At 49.5% G+C, this 17587-nt stretch overlaps 1 protein-coding gene across 1 annotated transcript in view; it reads right to left on the reverse strand.

Annotated features, from left to right (window-relative positions):
* Positions 1-17587, reverse strand: part of ZMYND8 (zinc finger MYND-type containing 8) — a 121943-nt gene that overhangs the window by 80551 nt on the left and 23805 nt on the right. The window contains exon 3 of the mRNA XM_052650390.1: positions 3512-3660. Coding sequence (XP_052506350.1) covers positions 3512-3660 — 149 coding nt within the window. The remainder of the gene's footprint in view (positions 1-3511; positions 3661-17587) is intronic.

A 17587-nucleotide genomic window follows, 5' to 3' on the forward strand; every position in this document is an offset into this window, starting at 1 on the left:
CCCAATACACGAAAAATGGGTGAAAACTTAAAACCCGTAACTCTACTTCATAATAACCCATCTCTACCAAAAATGGGAAAATATGAGCGCGGGGGGGGCCGGTTATTATGCTAGAATGGTTTTCTTTTTAGAACACTGGAACACAGAGAAATTTCAGCGTGAAGAAAAACAAGAAAGGGGTGAAGAATTTTGATACATACCAAAAATCAAGAGTGTGAACGCCTAGAAAGAGCTAAAGCCAGAAGGAATGAGCAAACTGGCAGGAGACACCACTATAGGGAGGGATGGGGAGTGCAGAACGCAGATCCAACGTCCAGCTATTGTTGGATTTTTCTGAGTTTTTGTAGGAACTCTAAAATGTGAGTTGATATTGACATCTCATGATCCTCAAATGTTGATGACTAACAGAAATTACATTGGTAAAACCTAACATATAGAGACATACATTTTGCATTTAATTCCATAACTTTTTTTTTTCAATTCTGTAATCTACAAGAAGAAAGAAAAGGGAAAGAGAAGATTTTTTTAAAAAAGAGTCCAGGAGAATTTTTTTTTTAAGGATTTAAGTTACCCTTAGGAAAACAGACTGTGCTCAAGGGAAGCTGCCTCGAGGGAGGGTTTGCATAGTTTATGCAAACACTATAAACTAGAGTGAATTATAGGGTCAAGGGTCAGGAATTTCTTTTCTTTACAGTTCAGGCTATTTCTCTGTTGCCAACTCTTGGCCGTTCAGCCCCAGGGAGTTTTAGATGTGAAAAACAAAAACCTACAATCAAGCTTAGAAATGTTCCTTCCCAGTTCAAACCCCTGTTTTACCAGGATGGGAAAGCAACTGACAAGGTCACCCAGTGGGTTTCCCAGATGCAGTGGGGCAGGAAGGAGTCTGGACTTCAAGGCCTGGACCCCTTCTCCTCCAGAGACACAGCTCTGTAAACTCTCTCATCACTGCGATGACCGATTCTGCAAACGTGTAGTCACGCCCTGTGTCCAGCCACCCCTGCCTCTCTGCTCCACATGCCCAGTGCATTCTGCATTCATGAGCTCCCCCTGCGTCAGACTCTGGGGTGACAGCAGCCATGAGCTCCCCCTGCGTCAGACTCTGGGGTGACAGCAGCCACTGGACACTTTCTGGCCACAGATTTACAAATACACCATTGTGGTCCTGAGGTTTAGGTGTTAAGAGGACCCGTGGCTGAAGAAGGGGGAAAAGAAAATCTGTGAGCTGCCTAAGGTGGTCAGCTTCTAGGAAGAAAGATGTGAGCCAATTCTTAAAGGACAGGAGGAAGTCACTAAGCGCACACACACAGAGAACCACTAGGAGACTCTCTCTCCCCAGAGAGGACAGTATCTGCTTCACGACTTTACTGATAACTGGTAAAAGAAGGCTTGCTTTAAATTAAAATTTGAGGATTATTTATAGCCTTTGTGTTTCTTAGTCTTCAAGCCCAACAGGTATGATGGGATGGCTAATGGTGACAGGGGCGTGGGGCAGGGGGGTGGGGTGGGGGGGTAGCAGCTTCAAGCCAGACAGGCAGACCTACGCTTCTTGCTATAAAGCCTTGGGGAAGTAACTTAACCTCTCTGCCAGTAAAACAGAGAGTGTACCCTTCCTCACAGCATCATTATAAACATTCACACAAAAAAAGGCTTATGAAAGGATAGGCACACTCTTAAGTCCTGCTTTTAGTATTAGTCTCACCAACACTATTACTGAGCCACCACAGCTCAGCTGGTAAAGAACCCACCTGCAATGCAGGAGACCCCACTTTGATTCCTGGGTAGGGAAGATCCCCTGGAGAAGGGACAGGCTACCCACTCCAGTCTTGGGTTTCCCTGGTGGCTCAGCTGGTAAAGAATCTGCCCACAATACGGGAGACCTGGGTTTGATCCCTGGGTTGGGAAGATCCCCTGGAGAAGGGAAAGGCTATATCCACTCCAGTATTCTGGCCTGGAAGATTCCCTGGACTGTACAGTCCATGGGATCGCAAAGAGTCGGACGTGACTTTCACTTTCACTCACTTTTCCAACACTGTTATTATATGATCTTTCAAACTGCAATTGGAAATGATCTTTTCAAATGATCTTGATCAAGATCTTGAAATGATCAAGATCACTGAAAAGATCATTGAAGACATCTTTTCAAATTGCAAAAATTTACTTAGAAGCTATCAGATTCTCCTGTAATGGGAGTTCCAACTCATTAAACCTGGGCTGACCAACATGGCAGCTATAAACCAGAGGGGGCCACGTAAATTTAAATTCAATTAAAAATTCAGTTGCTCAGGCACAGCTGCCACTTTTACAAGTGCTGTGGCCACACGTGGCTTGTGGCTATCACACTGAACAGCACAGGCCTGGAACATTTCCAAAGCTATTTAATTATTTCACAGATAGTCTGTGTGATTATTTCACTTAGTGTAGACTCTCGCTTAACTTTTATTGTTTATGCCATTTAGCTCAATTCCTCTTCACAACAGCCCTGCGAGTTTGGAAGCAGTAAGATCATTATTCTCATTTCAGAAAATGAGAAAATGAAGCACAAAGAGGTTAACCTGCCCACAGCCACAGGGCAGCAGCAGCGCTGGCATTTCACTGTGTAATTTGGAGAGAGAAAATAGATTCATGCCCAGAAACGGCCCCTCTCAGAGTCCCGGGCGTTTAACCGTTGCTGGGTTCCTTCCCGTGAAAGCAACAATCTTATTTTATTCGACCTCAAATCCCCAGGGCCCACTTCCATATCCATAATCTGCACAAATGCGTGAATACATCCCGAAGAATCCCCTCTGAAATGGTTATCAGGAAACCAGGCATCCTGCTTGCTCCATGCTAGGAGACTCGACCTCATGGACCAGGAAAGCACCTCTCATCTTTTTAAGTCAGAAGAGTAGCTTGTTTGCAGCACAGAATTTTAGAGGTAGAAGGTCCCTGAGATAAGATATAAGATGGTGAGTCGATGTTTGCATCAAGGATGGGGTCTGGCAGGGACTGGGCACTCTGAGAAGAGATAGGGACCAATTACCTAAGTCACGGTGGGCAGTGAGTGGGTCGGGAGGGCGGCTGTCTCTCACCACAGTCCTAAACCCATTCTTTTACAGATGAGAAAATTGACACCAAAAGGGACCACAGGCCTCAGCCATACCACCCCCTCCAGGCAAAACTCCAAACTGTCCTACCAGCCCAGCCTAGCAGGGCAACACCCTCAGGCCACAAGGGCAAACAGTGCCAACATGAGAAAAAAAGAAATCCAAGGAAAATCCCCAAATCCTAGAGCATGGTATCTCTATCTTATCTGGGTCACTGCCCTGTCCCCACAAAGAGCTCTGAAAAGCCACTGGGAATTTCTCCCCAGGCCCATTTTGCGCTCCCCTTTCCGTCCTAGGCAAATGACAGCCGGAGCAAGGCAGCTTCCTAAATGCCGAGCACACGGGCAGTTGGAGAAACATCAGCCTTTGTCCGCAGCCCCTCCCCACCGCTTCCACGCGAGTGGACCCCATTCCTGGTGGCCTCTTACCTGCTCCTTATTGTTATTGTTCAGTAAGCCGGGTTTCTTTTTCTTTTTAATGGGACTTGTGGATGTGTCCTGTGGCGAGTGGCCATTGGAGGAATGAGGAGGGCTGGGGAACTTTCTTTTCTGGGCTGTTCTCTCTGTGGAGCCAGGATCTGAAAGAGACACACAGGATCGCATATTTTAACGCAGTCAGGACTAGGCCCCGCAGGAAGCAGGGTGTGGAGGACACATTCATTTTGTCCCCAAACTTAATGCTATTTTATTGATTCTCCTAAAATATACCTACCCCACTGTCTTCATTGCATGTCTCAAAGAGGTAAGACGGTCTTTCTTTTGCATACAAACATTTCCGTGAAATTTGTAATTTATGGCCAAAATACAAAAATTGGGAAACTTCAAATAATACCCTAGATTTGGGGCTTCTATTAAAAAAAAAAAAAAATCAGAGCCTGCAAGGCCTTATACAACCAGATAGAGCTAAACACTTGCCAGCTACTTTTTAGAAGGGAATATGCCCTCTATTTTGCCAAAATCCCCACCATTCCCTTTGTTGATAAAGGTCCGTCTAGTCAAAGTTATGGTTTTCCAGTAGTCACGCACCACTGTGAGAGTTAGACCATGAAGAAGGCTAGACGCCAAAGAATCGACGCTTTCGAACTGTAGTGCTGGTGAAGACTCTTCAGAGTTTCTTGGACTGCAAGGAGATCAAACCAGTCCATCCTAAAGGAAATCAAACCTGAATAGTCATTGCAGGGCTGATGCTGAAGCTCCGATCCTTTGGCCACCTGATGCAAAGAGCCGACTCATTGGAAAAGACTCTGATGCTGGGAAAGATTGAAGGCAAGAGGAGAAGGGGGCGGCAGAGGATGAGATGGTTGGATGGCATCACTGACCCAATGGACGTGAATTTGGGAGACAGTGACGGACAGGGAAGCCGGATGTGCTGCAGTCCATGGGTCGCAGCAAACAGTGGGACATGACTTAGCAACTGAACAAGAACCACCACCAGCCTTCCCTACTGTGTTCCTGTTGACCAGGCCATGAACCAGCAGCCAGGAGCTGTCACACACCCAAGAAAAGAAAGAAAGTGAAGTTGCTCAGTTGTGACCGACTCTTTGCAACCCCATGGACTACAGGCTCCTCCGTCCATGGGATTTTCCAGCCAAGAGTACTGGAGTGGGTTGCCATTTCCTTCTCCAGGGGATCTTCCCGACGCAGGGATGGAACCCAGGTCTCCCGCAGTGCAGGCAGACGCTTTACCATCTGAGCCACCAGCCACACACCCAAGGCTGATGCAAAAGCAGGAGACCGTAAGAGACAGACCAAGAAAAGAAGGCCACACACTTTTAAGAAAATGAAGGCAAACATAACTTATGGTAGAAGACATTTATTTACATTTATCAGATTAACAAAGTATAACTACGTAAAAAAAATATATACCCCACCCCTCAGAGTTCCCATGACCCAGTCACCAGCAGACGTGTTTGTGACTATCCTCCAGAGATCAACAGAAAGCTGCATTCTCACCCGCGTCTCATCTGAAAAATACCATCGCCACCCTCGCCAATCCATTTCTGTTTTTATTCTCCCCATACCTCATTTAAACACAAGCACTGACACAACCATCCCATCTTCACCTGCAAAGATCTGAATCCGTTCCATGCCTGACGGCTCTCCCACTAGCTGACGGAGGCCATAAGGGAACGGCCTGGAGCCCCTGCTGTGCTTGAGGAATGAAAAGTCCAGGCACCAGAAGAGCACAGGACTGTGCCAAGAGCACAGGTGGCAGGACGGGATACAGAGTTCAGAAAGATGACTATCTGCGAAGATGGCCTGATGATGTTCCCCAGCTCCAGGGTTAACTCTTGGGCAAGTCCCAGCATGCGGGCTCTGCTGTGTGTCACCAGCCTGTGTCTGGGATGGTGGCCAGAGCTGCTGGGGCAGATCACCAGGGTCCAAGAGCTGTAGCACCCTCCAGCACGCTTCAGACAATGGACCACTTCTGCAAAATCCAGTCCACACCAGGGAGTTCTCTCCGCTCACCAGGCAGGCTGCAGGAAAATCCTGAACACATGTTCGGAGTGCTGCACTGAGGCTAGCCCCGAGAGGAAATTAAATGCTAACCACAGGCACCTTGAGGGAGAAGAGACCTCAGAGTCAAGGGGCCACCCCACAGACATCAAAACAGCAGCCTGGAGAGCCCAAAGGGATGGCTCAGAGGCACACAACAGCTAGTTAGTGGGAAAATGCACTAAAAAGATGTAGCCTAGGATTGGCAAGTTTCCCCAGAGAGAACCTCCTCTCATTCCCACAGGGATCCTCACCCCACATCACCATCATACGTGAAAATGCGCACGTTCTCCACAGGGTCTCTGACCTAACAATCTCCTCCTAGAAACATTCTACAGGCCTGGTCACAGGGCAGCAAAGCACATGCAAGATGATTCAACTGCAGCACTTGGTGTTATAGCTAAGACTAGAAAGGGCTTCCGTGTCCGTAAACTGTTGGTCTGAACACATAGTGGGATTCAGCCATGAAGAACACATCACCTTGAGACAAACTGATTATCTCCAAGCTTCTGGGTCAGGTTAAAGAGCATGAAAATACCAAGGACATTCTCCACAGAACGAAAAAAATTACCATTTTAAAATCTGTATAGGAACACAAAGACCCTGAATAGCCAAAACAATCTTGAGAAAGAAGAACGGAGCTGGAAGAATCATACTCTGTGACTTCAGACTATATTATTTAATACAAAGCTATACTCATCACAACACTTTGGTACTGGCATAAAAACAAGACACGTAGATCAATGGAACAAGACAGAGAGCCCAAAAATAAACCCACACACTTATGGTCGATCTATGACAAAGGAGGCAAGAATATACAATGGAGAAAAGACAGTCTCTTCAATAAGCGGTACTGGGAAAACTCACAGCTACATGAAGAAGAGTAAAATTAGAACATTCTCTAACACCATATACAAAAAAGCAACGCATGTCTAGCACCAATAATAGACCAAAAGACACAGCCCAAAAAAGATGGGTTGGTTTGGGTTAGCTTGGTTTTTTTCGGGGGTTTTTTTTTTCCCCTCCATTTTGTTTGGGTTTTTCGTTTCTTTTTGAAAAAGATGTTTTCGTATATATTCGTATTTACATAAGCCTAAAATACTCCTAGTTGAACACAAAAGTGTAAGTTCTTAATGGGGACCAGAGGTTGCCTCAGGGGAGGAGAATCTGCAAGGAGTGGACGCAGGACTTCTTTCTTCTTGCCACTGTGTAGCCTACTGTACTTTGCCATGTTCCTGAACTACTTTAACAAAATAAGGAAAAATAAAAAGGAACAGTGGGTGCAAACCAAAGCCAGTAATGAGCAAATGACAGAGGCCTGACTCAGGATAAAAAATGTGACCAGATGTACACACTTAGGGTTGATCTGTGTGGGCCTACAGACCCCGGGAAGGAGCTTGAAATTTGTTCTGTGTGAATCTAATAAATCCAAATAACTCCATTTATGTATCAGAGGACAGGTGTTTAACAAAATAATTTTGGGGGCTCAAAGGAGACGTGTCCCAGAAGAAATGGTACCCGGGCCAGGCAAAAACTGAAAGCTACTGGGCCAAGGTTTTGCTTCTCTATGTATTGTTTCGTTAGCGTATAAAGTTTGAAAGAGGAGAGCACATGAGCAAAGTCAGGCCAGTGGAAAGCTAGGAAAATGTTTGGGGAAAAAACAAATAACCACAGACTCTTGAACAACAGGGTTGGGCCATCAACCACTACCCAGCTGAAAATCCACATACTGCTTTCTCTGCCTCAAAAACAAAGGAATTGATAAAGGACTCACCAAAAAGCAGGAAGCTGAAGCAACCTGGACAGAATCAGGACTCAAGCCCTGGTTTTTTGTGATTCCACATACTGTGATTTGTAATCAAACGCAAACTTTTCCATGCACTTAAAAATTGGTAAAATGAAAATGCGTGCGTGCTCACTCAGTTGTGTCTGACTCTTTGTGACCCCCATGGACTGCAGCATGCCAGGCTCCTCTGTCCATGGGATTTCCCAGGCAAGGAAATTGGAGTGGGTTGCCATTTCCTACTCCAGGGGATCTTCCTGACCCAGGGATTGAACCTGTGTAGCCTGCAATGGCAGGCTGATTCTTTATCATCGAGCCACCTGGGAAGCGCAAAATGAAAAGACAAGTATTCTATGTATTGGAAAAAAAATCCACGTGTAAGTGAATAAGAGTAGATTCAACACATGTTCTTCAAGAGTCAAGTTTAGTGTATCGATGTTTCTCGATGGAGTACTAGTGGATTTTGGAAAGGATGGCCCCCTCCTCATTGCAAGGACAACCCCACCCCCCTCACACCCGCTGCCATTGATGGTCCCAAACACTGTGAAAACCAAAAGCATCCCAAATGCTTCCTGAACCCTCCCAGAAGTGGTACCACCCTTCTGGGGCACCTCAGAGCTAGAGTATGAGGCACAGTGGATGAAACCCACAGCCCAGCCCACACCTGGTCAACCTCCGGGGCCAGAAATGGCTCCAGCTCCTCCCTGGGCCATCTAATCATCCGCCTGTGGCTGAGATCTCCTAGGATGATGGGTCCCCATCCAAGTGTTGTCCCCACACTAGCTGCAGCATCACCTGTGAATCTGCTGGAAATGCATGTTCTCAGGCTCCATGTCAGATCTACAGAATCAGAAACTGGAGCAGGGCCCAGCAATCTGGGGTTTAAGCAGGCTTCTGGAGGATTTGGGTGCACGCTAATTTGAGATGCTCTCACATGTGTGTTTGGGAGACAGAGTCTGAGTTCTCGAGTCTCAGGAATCGCCTTTCCTTCCTCATCGCCATCTAGAAGGTTGGTTCAGGACCCCAGGAAACAGAAGCCAAGAATGAGGCAAGGAAAAAGAATTGAAACAGCTAAACAACTTTCCCTCCTTCTCAGGGCCTCGGGGACACATCTGTAAAATGGGAGGAAAGGTAAGGAAAGGGACCAGACCAGTTCTTACCTGGAGTCCATGAAAGTGCCTCAAGGCCCCATAAGCTACCTGCCACAGTTCTATACGTGGATGCAACTTCCTGAGAAAGGGGGCCTGAGCCTATTTCACCTTTTTAAAGGTGAATCAACTCTAAAGATCAAAAAGCTACAGGACCAGAGGATCCTAAAGTCTTTTAACTTTGAAATTCTTTAATTATACATGAAAGAGCAGGATGGGGGAGTGGGCAGGATTCACTAGAAATGAATATACTCATAAGCCACTGAAAGTGGAGGAAACAGTTTTCCCCAAGGCCACCAGGAAATAAAAGGACAGGAGGCTCTAACTCAGTGAGAGGAGAGGGTCTGACCCAAGGCTGCCCACACCTAAGAGGATCCTCAACCTTCTAGTCTGAGCAAAACAGAAGAAAATCCCCAATTTTGTTCCCGGTTACACATACAGCAACTCACTCCAGAGTTAAGGTGAGTTCAGTGGCTGTATCCAAGGGGATACAAGAAACTTAATAGAATCCAAACAACAGACACATCTGTCAACAGCAGAGGCTCTCAGTGAAGCCTCTTAGGGAGAAAAACTGAGAAATGCCAGCTGGATTCAGTGTCCTTCTGAGATACGAGACAGCAGGCCGGCAGCATTCTGACTAACAGCCTACCCACTCCAGTGGAGGCTAGGCCTCTGCTGGTGATAGAATGGTGGGTGGGAACCTTGCTGTAGTCATGGTAACAAAGCTGCCTTGAAGACCTTTTCCAGAAAGCTGAGTCAAAGTTTTTTGGGTTTTTTTTTTTTTTTCCCTTTTTGATGATTTAATTCTGACAGGGACACATTTCTAAATGCATTTCATGTATAAATTTGGAATGATGATGACACACAGCTACTGTGCACCGAATCCTCAGGCAAATGATTCACCCTTGATAGGAGACACCTTCCTGGCAAAGTGGCAGGACCTGGGATGCTACGGGGCTGGCCCACGCCCACTCCCCCAAAGTCAGGCTGGTTCTGAAGGAGTTAACATGGGCAAGAGAGCAGAGCAGAGAAGAAAAGGCCAGGAGCTGTGACTCAGGAAAACAGCTTGGCATGGAGCAGGAAGCAGAAGAATTTCCCCTCCTGTGACATTTCGCTGAAATCTTAATAATATGGCAAGTCTCCTGGGTATTAGGAGCCAGGCATGTAACACCATCCTCCCCAAACCCGTGTCTTGTGAAAGGCCGGAAATAATCCCACTCAGCCCTTCCCAGATGTCCCTGACACAAGGGATGCCCTCCTCCCAGATAACGCAGCCGCAGTTAGTTAACAGCTAAGCTGCGCTTGTATTGCAATGCACCAAGCCCTGTTCAAAATGCCTCTCGTGTCCTTCCCTCCAAGTCACCGGCCCAAGAGCACACAAGTGGCTAGGCCGGGATTCAAGCCCAGGCAGCAGAACTTCAAGGCCCACGGGTTGGGCCTCACCCCAGGGAGAGGCTTGCCTCAGCTCTGTTGCCCGAAGGCTTCCTAATTCAGGGTCTTTGTGTTCAACAGCACACACTCCTTTTGCTCCAATCACGCAGAATACGGGGGTTGGGGTGCTCCAGGAACCAGGAGGAAGATGGAAAATTGTGACCGTGTCACTTGCAACGATGCATGATACTGAAGCACATCCCACCTCCCAACCCTCACAGGTGGCACCACAGCCTGGCTGGCATCACAAAACAGGCTGGTGGGGAGTGGCGCTCCACAGCCATCTCCCTTCCCCCAACACTCCTCCCCAGTGTCCATCCATCCAGGCACCCCTGCCCCCACCCACATCCGGCACCTGAGTCACACAACCCCCCACCCCCCCCACCCCCACCGCCCTTCTCCAGAGTCCAGGAAATGACACACCAATTACAGGGAATTGTCTCCTCCAGAGAGGGAAGGGGCCCCAGCTGAAGGCAGGGCGCTTCCTGGGGAGGACCAGCCCAGTAGTGTGTTTTTATGGGTGTTAAATTTCCCTGATGCTGTCAATGGCGAGGTGGCCAGGGAGGGGCTGAATGAAACAGGCCCAGACCAGCACCGAAGGCCACAGAGGTGGGGTGACCCACCATCAGCTGGCTGGAGATGGACAGTCTCAGGCAAACCTGGACAACCTGGTCCCCCTACACTGAAGTCAGGCCGGGCGGCACAGGACACAGGGCAGTCGGGACACGCGAGAGTGAAGTCAGGCCGGGCGGCACAGGACACAGGGCAGTCGGGACACGTGAGAGTGCAGTGTGGCTCTAAGCAAGTTCCTTAACCTCTCTGTGCCACCACGCTTCCTTCCGGCCGATGGAGATGGCGGTACCCCACGGAGTAATCCACAGATTAAACAGAGTTAATTCATAAGATGCTCTTGGTAAGACAGAGAGGAAGTACTGGATAAACAGCAGCTAGTTCTTTTAAAAAGCAACACACATCCCCCTTCTTCCCTATCTTCCTCCTCCTCCATCCTTCTCCAAAAACAGAGTCGATTTCTCCGAGAAAGCGTATTAAATCAAGGCCACAAATTCTGTTACGGAAATAGCAGCCTATATGAAGTGGAGACGAGAAGGACCCCAGGACGTGATGTCTTCACGTCCATCAGATCGTGCAGAGACCAGGTTTCCGCCTGCCACCGCGAAGGCAGGGGCAGGGGCAGACCGGAGGCCTGCGGAGGCTCAAGCACGAAAGCAGGCGCCATAGCTGCCAGCCTTCAGCACGGCCTCCTTCCAGCGTGACCACACGCCGCTCTTTCCCAGGAGCAGCAGAGCCCAGCGCGGCTCATCCTTTCCGAGCCTTTCCCAAAGACGCAGAGCAGGTACCCTAACAGACCTCCCTCCCCAGGAATCCTTCCGGCCCTCTCCAGCCAGTCATTACATCATAATGAAACAAAAGCCCGGAATTTCCTCCAAGCCCGGAGCAAAAAGGACAGGAATCTAGACCGAAGTGTGGGGGCGGGGAGGGGACCAGGTCCCGGCCACGAGGAACACGTGAGTGACCGAAACGCTCAGGTGAACAGTCTTAGGACCGGGGACCCACCAAAGCTGGAAGACGCGGCCGTGACCTGGGCCTCCCAGGGAAAGGCCGCCCTGGCCTAAGCCGGGCTCCTTTAAAGGTCTCCCACATGTGACTGTGAACTTCCAGATCAGGGAAAGAAGGGCTGGAATGCAGATGAGCAAACGGGTCGTTCTCAACTTGGGGGACACGTCACTGGACCAGAATCTGGGTACCTCTGAGATCCAAGCGAGCAAGGGGCAGGTAACCCTGCCAACGGGGCACTTACCTGCCATTGAGAAAGCTCTGCCGTTCGGAGGGCCTAGCCTCTCTTTAAAAGAGAACAGAGGCTCACACACGGCACACATTCCTGCTTCCGGATGCTCAGCGGCCTCTCCCAGGGGGAGGAGGAAGCGGCAGAGCCGGCAGGCTAAGAGTCACCGCTTCCCAGGCCGGCCGGCGGGGCCGGGACAGCCTCGCCTCCCTGCAATCAGGCAGCCCGAGGCCCACGACAGGCCTCCGTGTCCCCCAGGCTTGCAGGCTCTCATTTATCACCCTTGGCAGACAGCGGCTCAGCTGAGCTGAAAATCTTCAGTGCCAGCACCAGAGAGCCATTTATTTCGCTGATGTGAATAAACACAACAAATTGCATGGTTCTACTTGGCCCGACTGAGAATATCAGAAGGGAGGGTGGGGGTGGGGGTGGGGAATGAAAGTTGGGGTGGCTTGCATTTTGAAGGTGCTTTTTTTTTCAATAATTGTTTCCAATTTAGTTCTGATGCGCCTCTCCCAGGAATGAGAAAACCATCTTCCCACTGCAGACTCAGTCTCCCTCTCCCCCACCCTCCTCCCTTTCCACCTCCCTCTCTCCTCTCTCTCTCTCTCCCCCAATAATGCAGAAGTGGTGATTAATGGGCACATTCATATGTAAAAGATGAACTTCCAAACTCTCCCGGCCGGAGGAGAGATGGCTTCCACCAAGGGAAGAAGAGGCTGATTTACAAAGGTTTAGCCTTCAACATCTAGAGGCAATGGCAACCAAGTAGCCCTTTCTCCTTCCCCCGTCCCCGTCCCCCCTCCCCCGTCCCCCCTCCCCCAACCCCAGCTGGGATGAAGCCTCTGGAAAAAACGACAACATCTCAACAGGAATTTCCTGGTTCCAGAATGCCAAGCTCTTTCAGGCTTTACCCAGCCGAGGGAAGGCAGGGCCCAACTCCCTAAGAAAAAAACCACTCACTGTGCCCCACCCACCCCCCTCAGCAGGTCTAGGCCCAGAAGGCTGGCAATCCAACGTGTGTACACAGATGAGGACTTTAAAGACCCGCCAGACTGCCACAAAGAAAATGTGGAGGAACCAGTTGCCCTCGGCCTTTACAGCGCAGCTGGCAGAGGAGCAAGGTCGCAGGAGGAGCTGGCCCCAGCGCCCCAAGCCCGTGTGCATTATTTATCCGGGCGGCAGGGACTCGGTTCAGGTTCTGGAAAGCTCAGGCACTGGTGGGTGGCTTTCAAAGTGCAATGAGGAATTGCAGCATCAGAAGGCCAGTTCCGAAACAAAAAGACTGCTAGCCGCCAGCTGAAGTAGCAAAGTGGGCTGGAGAAGAAAGGGGGGATGATAGAGGCCACAGGGAAGAGGGTCGGCAGATGAAGGAAGAGGTGCTGCCCCCGGTGGTAACCAGGCAACGTTCCCCACCCACCCTGGGCGGGGTCTGGCTTCTCCGTAAGTCCCCTTAATGAAGACAAAGAAAATTCTCTAGAAGACACCAAAGAAGGCACAGGCCCTCTAGTCACCTCATTGCCTTTTTTCTTTTTTAGGGGGGGAAGCAAAGATGTTAGGCCCAGAATGTCACTCAAATTACCCCGGTCAAAAGGACTCCCTAAGATCACCCGGATATGGAGGTCCCCAGGCTTAAGCGTGTACAGAAGCATGGATTAGCAAAGCCACTACAACACGCCTTAAGAGGAAAGTCAAAGATGGGCAATAACTCCAATGTCATCCATAGGGGCCTGACGTGCTGTCATAAAATGAAACAGGGAAGGAAGCACGTCTTTATGTACTGGCGTGGGACAAAATCCAAATGAAAAAAGGCCAGAAATAGAACCTGGGTGAAAGAAATAGGAGCTGCGTGGGCTCTGGGTTTGCAAAGGCCTGGAGGAACACCCAGGAACATCAGCCAGCACGGAACTCCTCTTTGAATGCTTTCTGAGCCCAGTCACGTATTTAACTATTTAAGGTATTTTTAAATGTCCATGGGAAGAAATGGATGATAACAACAAGATTTATGGGGCTCCTAGTGCATGCCAGGGACCACGTCTGCACCCCACCCCACCCCCCGCACACAAGAGGAATTCAGAACATCTCCCACACCCCCACCACCCTCTCCCTACCCTGGCATTAATGAGGAGCTGCTCTTAAGGGGCTCAGGTGTCTGAAACAGTGAAAAACTGGTTCTCAGCCCGTTCCCCTCAGGGGACACCTGGCAATGTCTGGAGACATTTCTGGCTGTCAAAACCAGGCAAAGAGAGGGGGGCTGCTACCTGGACTCTGAGTCCAGCGGTGCTGCTCAACACCCCACCGTGCTCAGGTCAACTCCCATCCCAGTGAATGATCAGGGACAGGGCATGACAAAAGCACCTGATGATGAGAAAAACCCTGGCGGTAAAGAGACTTCCAGGGAGCTGCCAGGCAGGTCTAACTTCGTGTCAATACACCACCCACGAAGGTTTCTGCAGCCATTAAGAAGGAAAATGATGCCTTATGTTTCACCTGGCAGCCCTGACTTCAGATTTCAAAGAGAAGAAAACAATGGGATCAGTCAGTCAACAAATAGTCACTGAGAAACTCCTAGACATCTGGGCTCCCTGAGAAACCACCCAGGGAAGGGCCCTGCCCCGCTGGGAGGACGGCCAGAGAAAAACAGTATGAACAGCTCCCATCCGTGGACCACGTGTCACCTGTTCTGGACACAAGTGCAAACAGACTGCCTCCCCACTGCAGCTCTACGAGGCAGTGGGGCCGGAGGCTCCCCCAGTTTTACTGATGAGGAACTGAGGCCCGGAGAAAAGCAAGCCCATGAGGAAGTGACTAGTAAATAATGGATACAGAATATATTCCACCTAGAAATACTGAATGGGAAACTGATTACAGATGGACCAAAAGCTGAGCAGGACAAATCCCGGGAATTTGTGAATAACACACTGGAGAGAGAGTATAACCAGGAAAGATCTCTGCACTTTTCTTTCTCAAACTTGGCTTGTGTGAGTCACAGCTGATATTTATTAAGAAGCTACTTTACAAATCCTCCCCCAAATCACATGAGGTAAGGATGGTTTTTGTTTGGGTTTTCTGCTTTGGTTCTTGGCCGTATCACACGGAATTTGGAACTTCCCCGACCAGGGATCAAACCTGTGCCCTGCAGTTAAAGCACAGAATCTTAAACCAACGGACCACCAGTAAAGTCCAACGATGATGTTTTTGTACCCATTTCATCGGTGAGAGGTGAAATCATCTGGTGGCCAAAGCAGCAGGCTGGGGCTCCATCATAGCTGGGTCCCACCCCCTCCCCCAAATCAGTCAGCTGACTGTCCTGAGGTCCAGGGTGCCACCTTGTAATTCTCCATCACTACAGGCATGTTTACCAGGGGGGCTTCCCTGGTAGCTCAGCTGGTAAAAGAATCCACCTGCAATGCAGGAGACCCCAGTTCAATTTCTGGGTCAGAAAGATCCCCTGGAGAAGGGAATGGTTACCCACTCCAGTATTCTGGCCTGGAGAATTCCATGGACTGTATAGTCCACGGGATCACAAAGAGTCAGACACGCCTGAGTGACTTTCACACTCAAGGGCATGTTTGGTGCCAGCCAACGTCAACACAACACTGTTTTTCAGCACGTGGACTTTGGAGCCATACCACCGGTTCTAAATCCGAACCCTGCCACCAAATCCTTCGGCAAGTGACTTAACCTCTGTGCCTAGTCAAGCCAGCTGTTAACTGTTACAGACTCTTCCTTCAAGGACTGTTAGGATTAAAAGAGGTACTGTGAGCACAGTGAACAGCTCAAAACACCACCAGTTATTACTGGTAGGTAACCTCGGGCCAGGGCAAAGACACGAACCCAGAAATCTCAAACCAGTTTCCCCAAATCATTTTGCCTCTTCACCTTGATTTGCCCCCCAATGAGCCCTTCCCAGCCTGTTCCTGAAAAGGTTCACTGACGGGAAATATCAGACTTTCATAGTAAGTCCTCCCAGGCTGGCACAAGTTCAACCAAGCCAGCTTCAAATCCCCTCAGGGCTCAGGATTTCCTCCCAGATCAAAGAAGAAGCACCAGGTTGGTGGCCCACAGACCCAGCCCCGCTGTGACCTTCCACCCTAGGATGCCTCCTAACGCCCTCTCCTCCCTACTCAAGTGAGACTCAGGAAGCCTGGGAGAGCCCTGGCCTCAGAATCCTAGTAATCCACAACATGCGTGAAGAATGCCAGACCTGGCAGGGTCAGGATGGAGGCATGAAGTGCCTGCGTGGTGTCTGGCACGCAGCAAGTGCTCTGCAGAGAGCTGTTCCTCCCCTGCCCACCCTCCTCCTTCCTGTTCCCCTTTGGCCCGCCCTTCACAGTGGCCACCATCTTGATCCCAGCCCTGGGACTATTCACCTGCCCCTGCCAGCAGCCTTCTTCAAACCTAAAGGAAATAAGCCGTCCCCTACTTAAAACCCTCTGCCAAGGGGCTTACTGCAGGCGCCCAGCATCTTATCAGCACTCACCATGCCCGCAGGGATCTGGCCATGCCCAACTTTTATCCACCTTTCTTTTACTCAACCCTAACCACAAACAGCTTCTTTTGTGGCTCATCCCCAAAGAATCCACCTGCAATGCAGGAGACCTGTGTTCCCTGGGTTGGGAAAATCCCCTGGAGGAGGGAAAGGCTACCCCCACTCCAGAATTCTGGCCTGGAGGGTCGCAAAGAGTCGGACATGACTGAGCGACTTTCACTTTTAAACACAAACAGCCCCAAAGGAGCCAATCTCATTTGTCCTGGCTGATTCTTCCACCTGGCACCTTCTATGCCCAATCTTCCCATAGTGGGCAACTTCTACTTTTGGCTTCAATAGTCACCTCCCCAGAGAAGCCTTCCCTTACCAACCCAGTCTCCGTCGCTGATTCTACCATCTTAAAGTGGTTTCTGCCCCCACACCCCGCCCCTTCATTGAAGTCATCTCTAGCTGGAAATTATCGAAACATTCTCTTTTTTACTGATTCGCTAGCTTATTGTGTCTCCTCCAGAATGCGAACTCAATCTCAGTTTTTCTGTTTTTCTTTGATGTAGCTCAGTGCCTGACACCCAGTGTGGCTCAGAGGAAGTCACCAAACACCCTGGACCAGCTAAATGAAGTGTGATCACAGCAAACTCCAGTTTTTCTTCCCAGGTCTAAGCATATGTCCCGGGAGACCAAGATGGCCAGAGGGTCGTGGTGAAGTGGGCAGGGAGGATTACACAAAAGGGAGCCTGGCCATTCCAGGGTCTGAAAGAAACTGAAGGAGGAAATTCCCTTTTCAACAGGTACTCGGCTATTCTCGCTTCTGGTCTAGAGAGCCCATTTTCCCCAAAGGAGGAGATTAAGTGAGGATTTATATCTTGAACGTGATGGGGCCTAGCAGCTAAACGCAATTACAGAGAAACCAAAGGCAGAAAATTCAGAAGAGTTTTCTCTGGCCACTCATTTCCTAACTCCCTCCATTCTTCTTGGGGAGAGCTATTGTTTCAGAAAGATTTAGTGTTAGAAAAGAAGAATGACTTTCTCCGGGGAAAACAAACTCCCAGCTGGGAGACTCCCCACTGTGATGACCATTTCACCACACCTCTTAACCCAGATTCTTGGCCCTTTTTCTTATCAGACCTTTTTAAGGCCACCGAGGTTCTCTTTTCCACGCCTCCCTGAAGGCTTGCCTGGACTGTCCAGCGCGGCCCTCCAAGACGAAAAAAGGGGCCCATCGCATGGGCACTCTTCCATGGGAAGCCAGCAAGATGGGCTCGGCCTCCAAAAGGGGAGAGTGAAAAATGGCTTCTCAAGTTCGTCTTCCCTCCATCCCACTCAACAGGTGTGCGACAAGAGAAATTAAATC

The sequence above is a fragment of the Budorcas taxicolor genome, chromosome 13 (genome assembly GCF_023091745.1).
Source record: "Budorcas taxicolor isolate Tak-1 chromosome 13, Takin1.1, whole genome shotgun sequence".
In the NCBI taxonomy this organism is placed as follows: Eukaryota; Metazoa; Chordata; class Mammalia; order Artiodactyla; family Bovidae; genus Budorcas; species Budorcas taxicolor.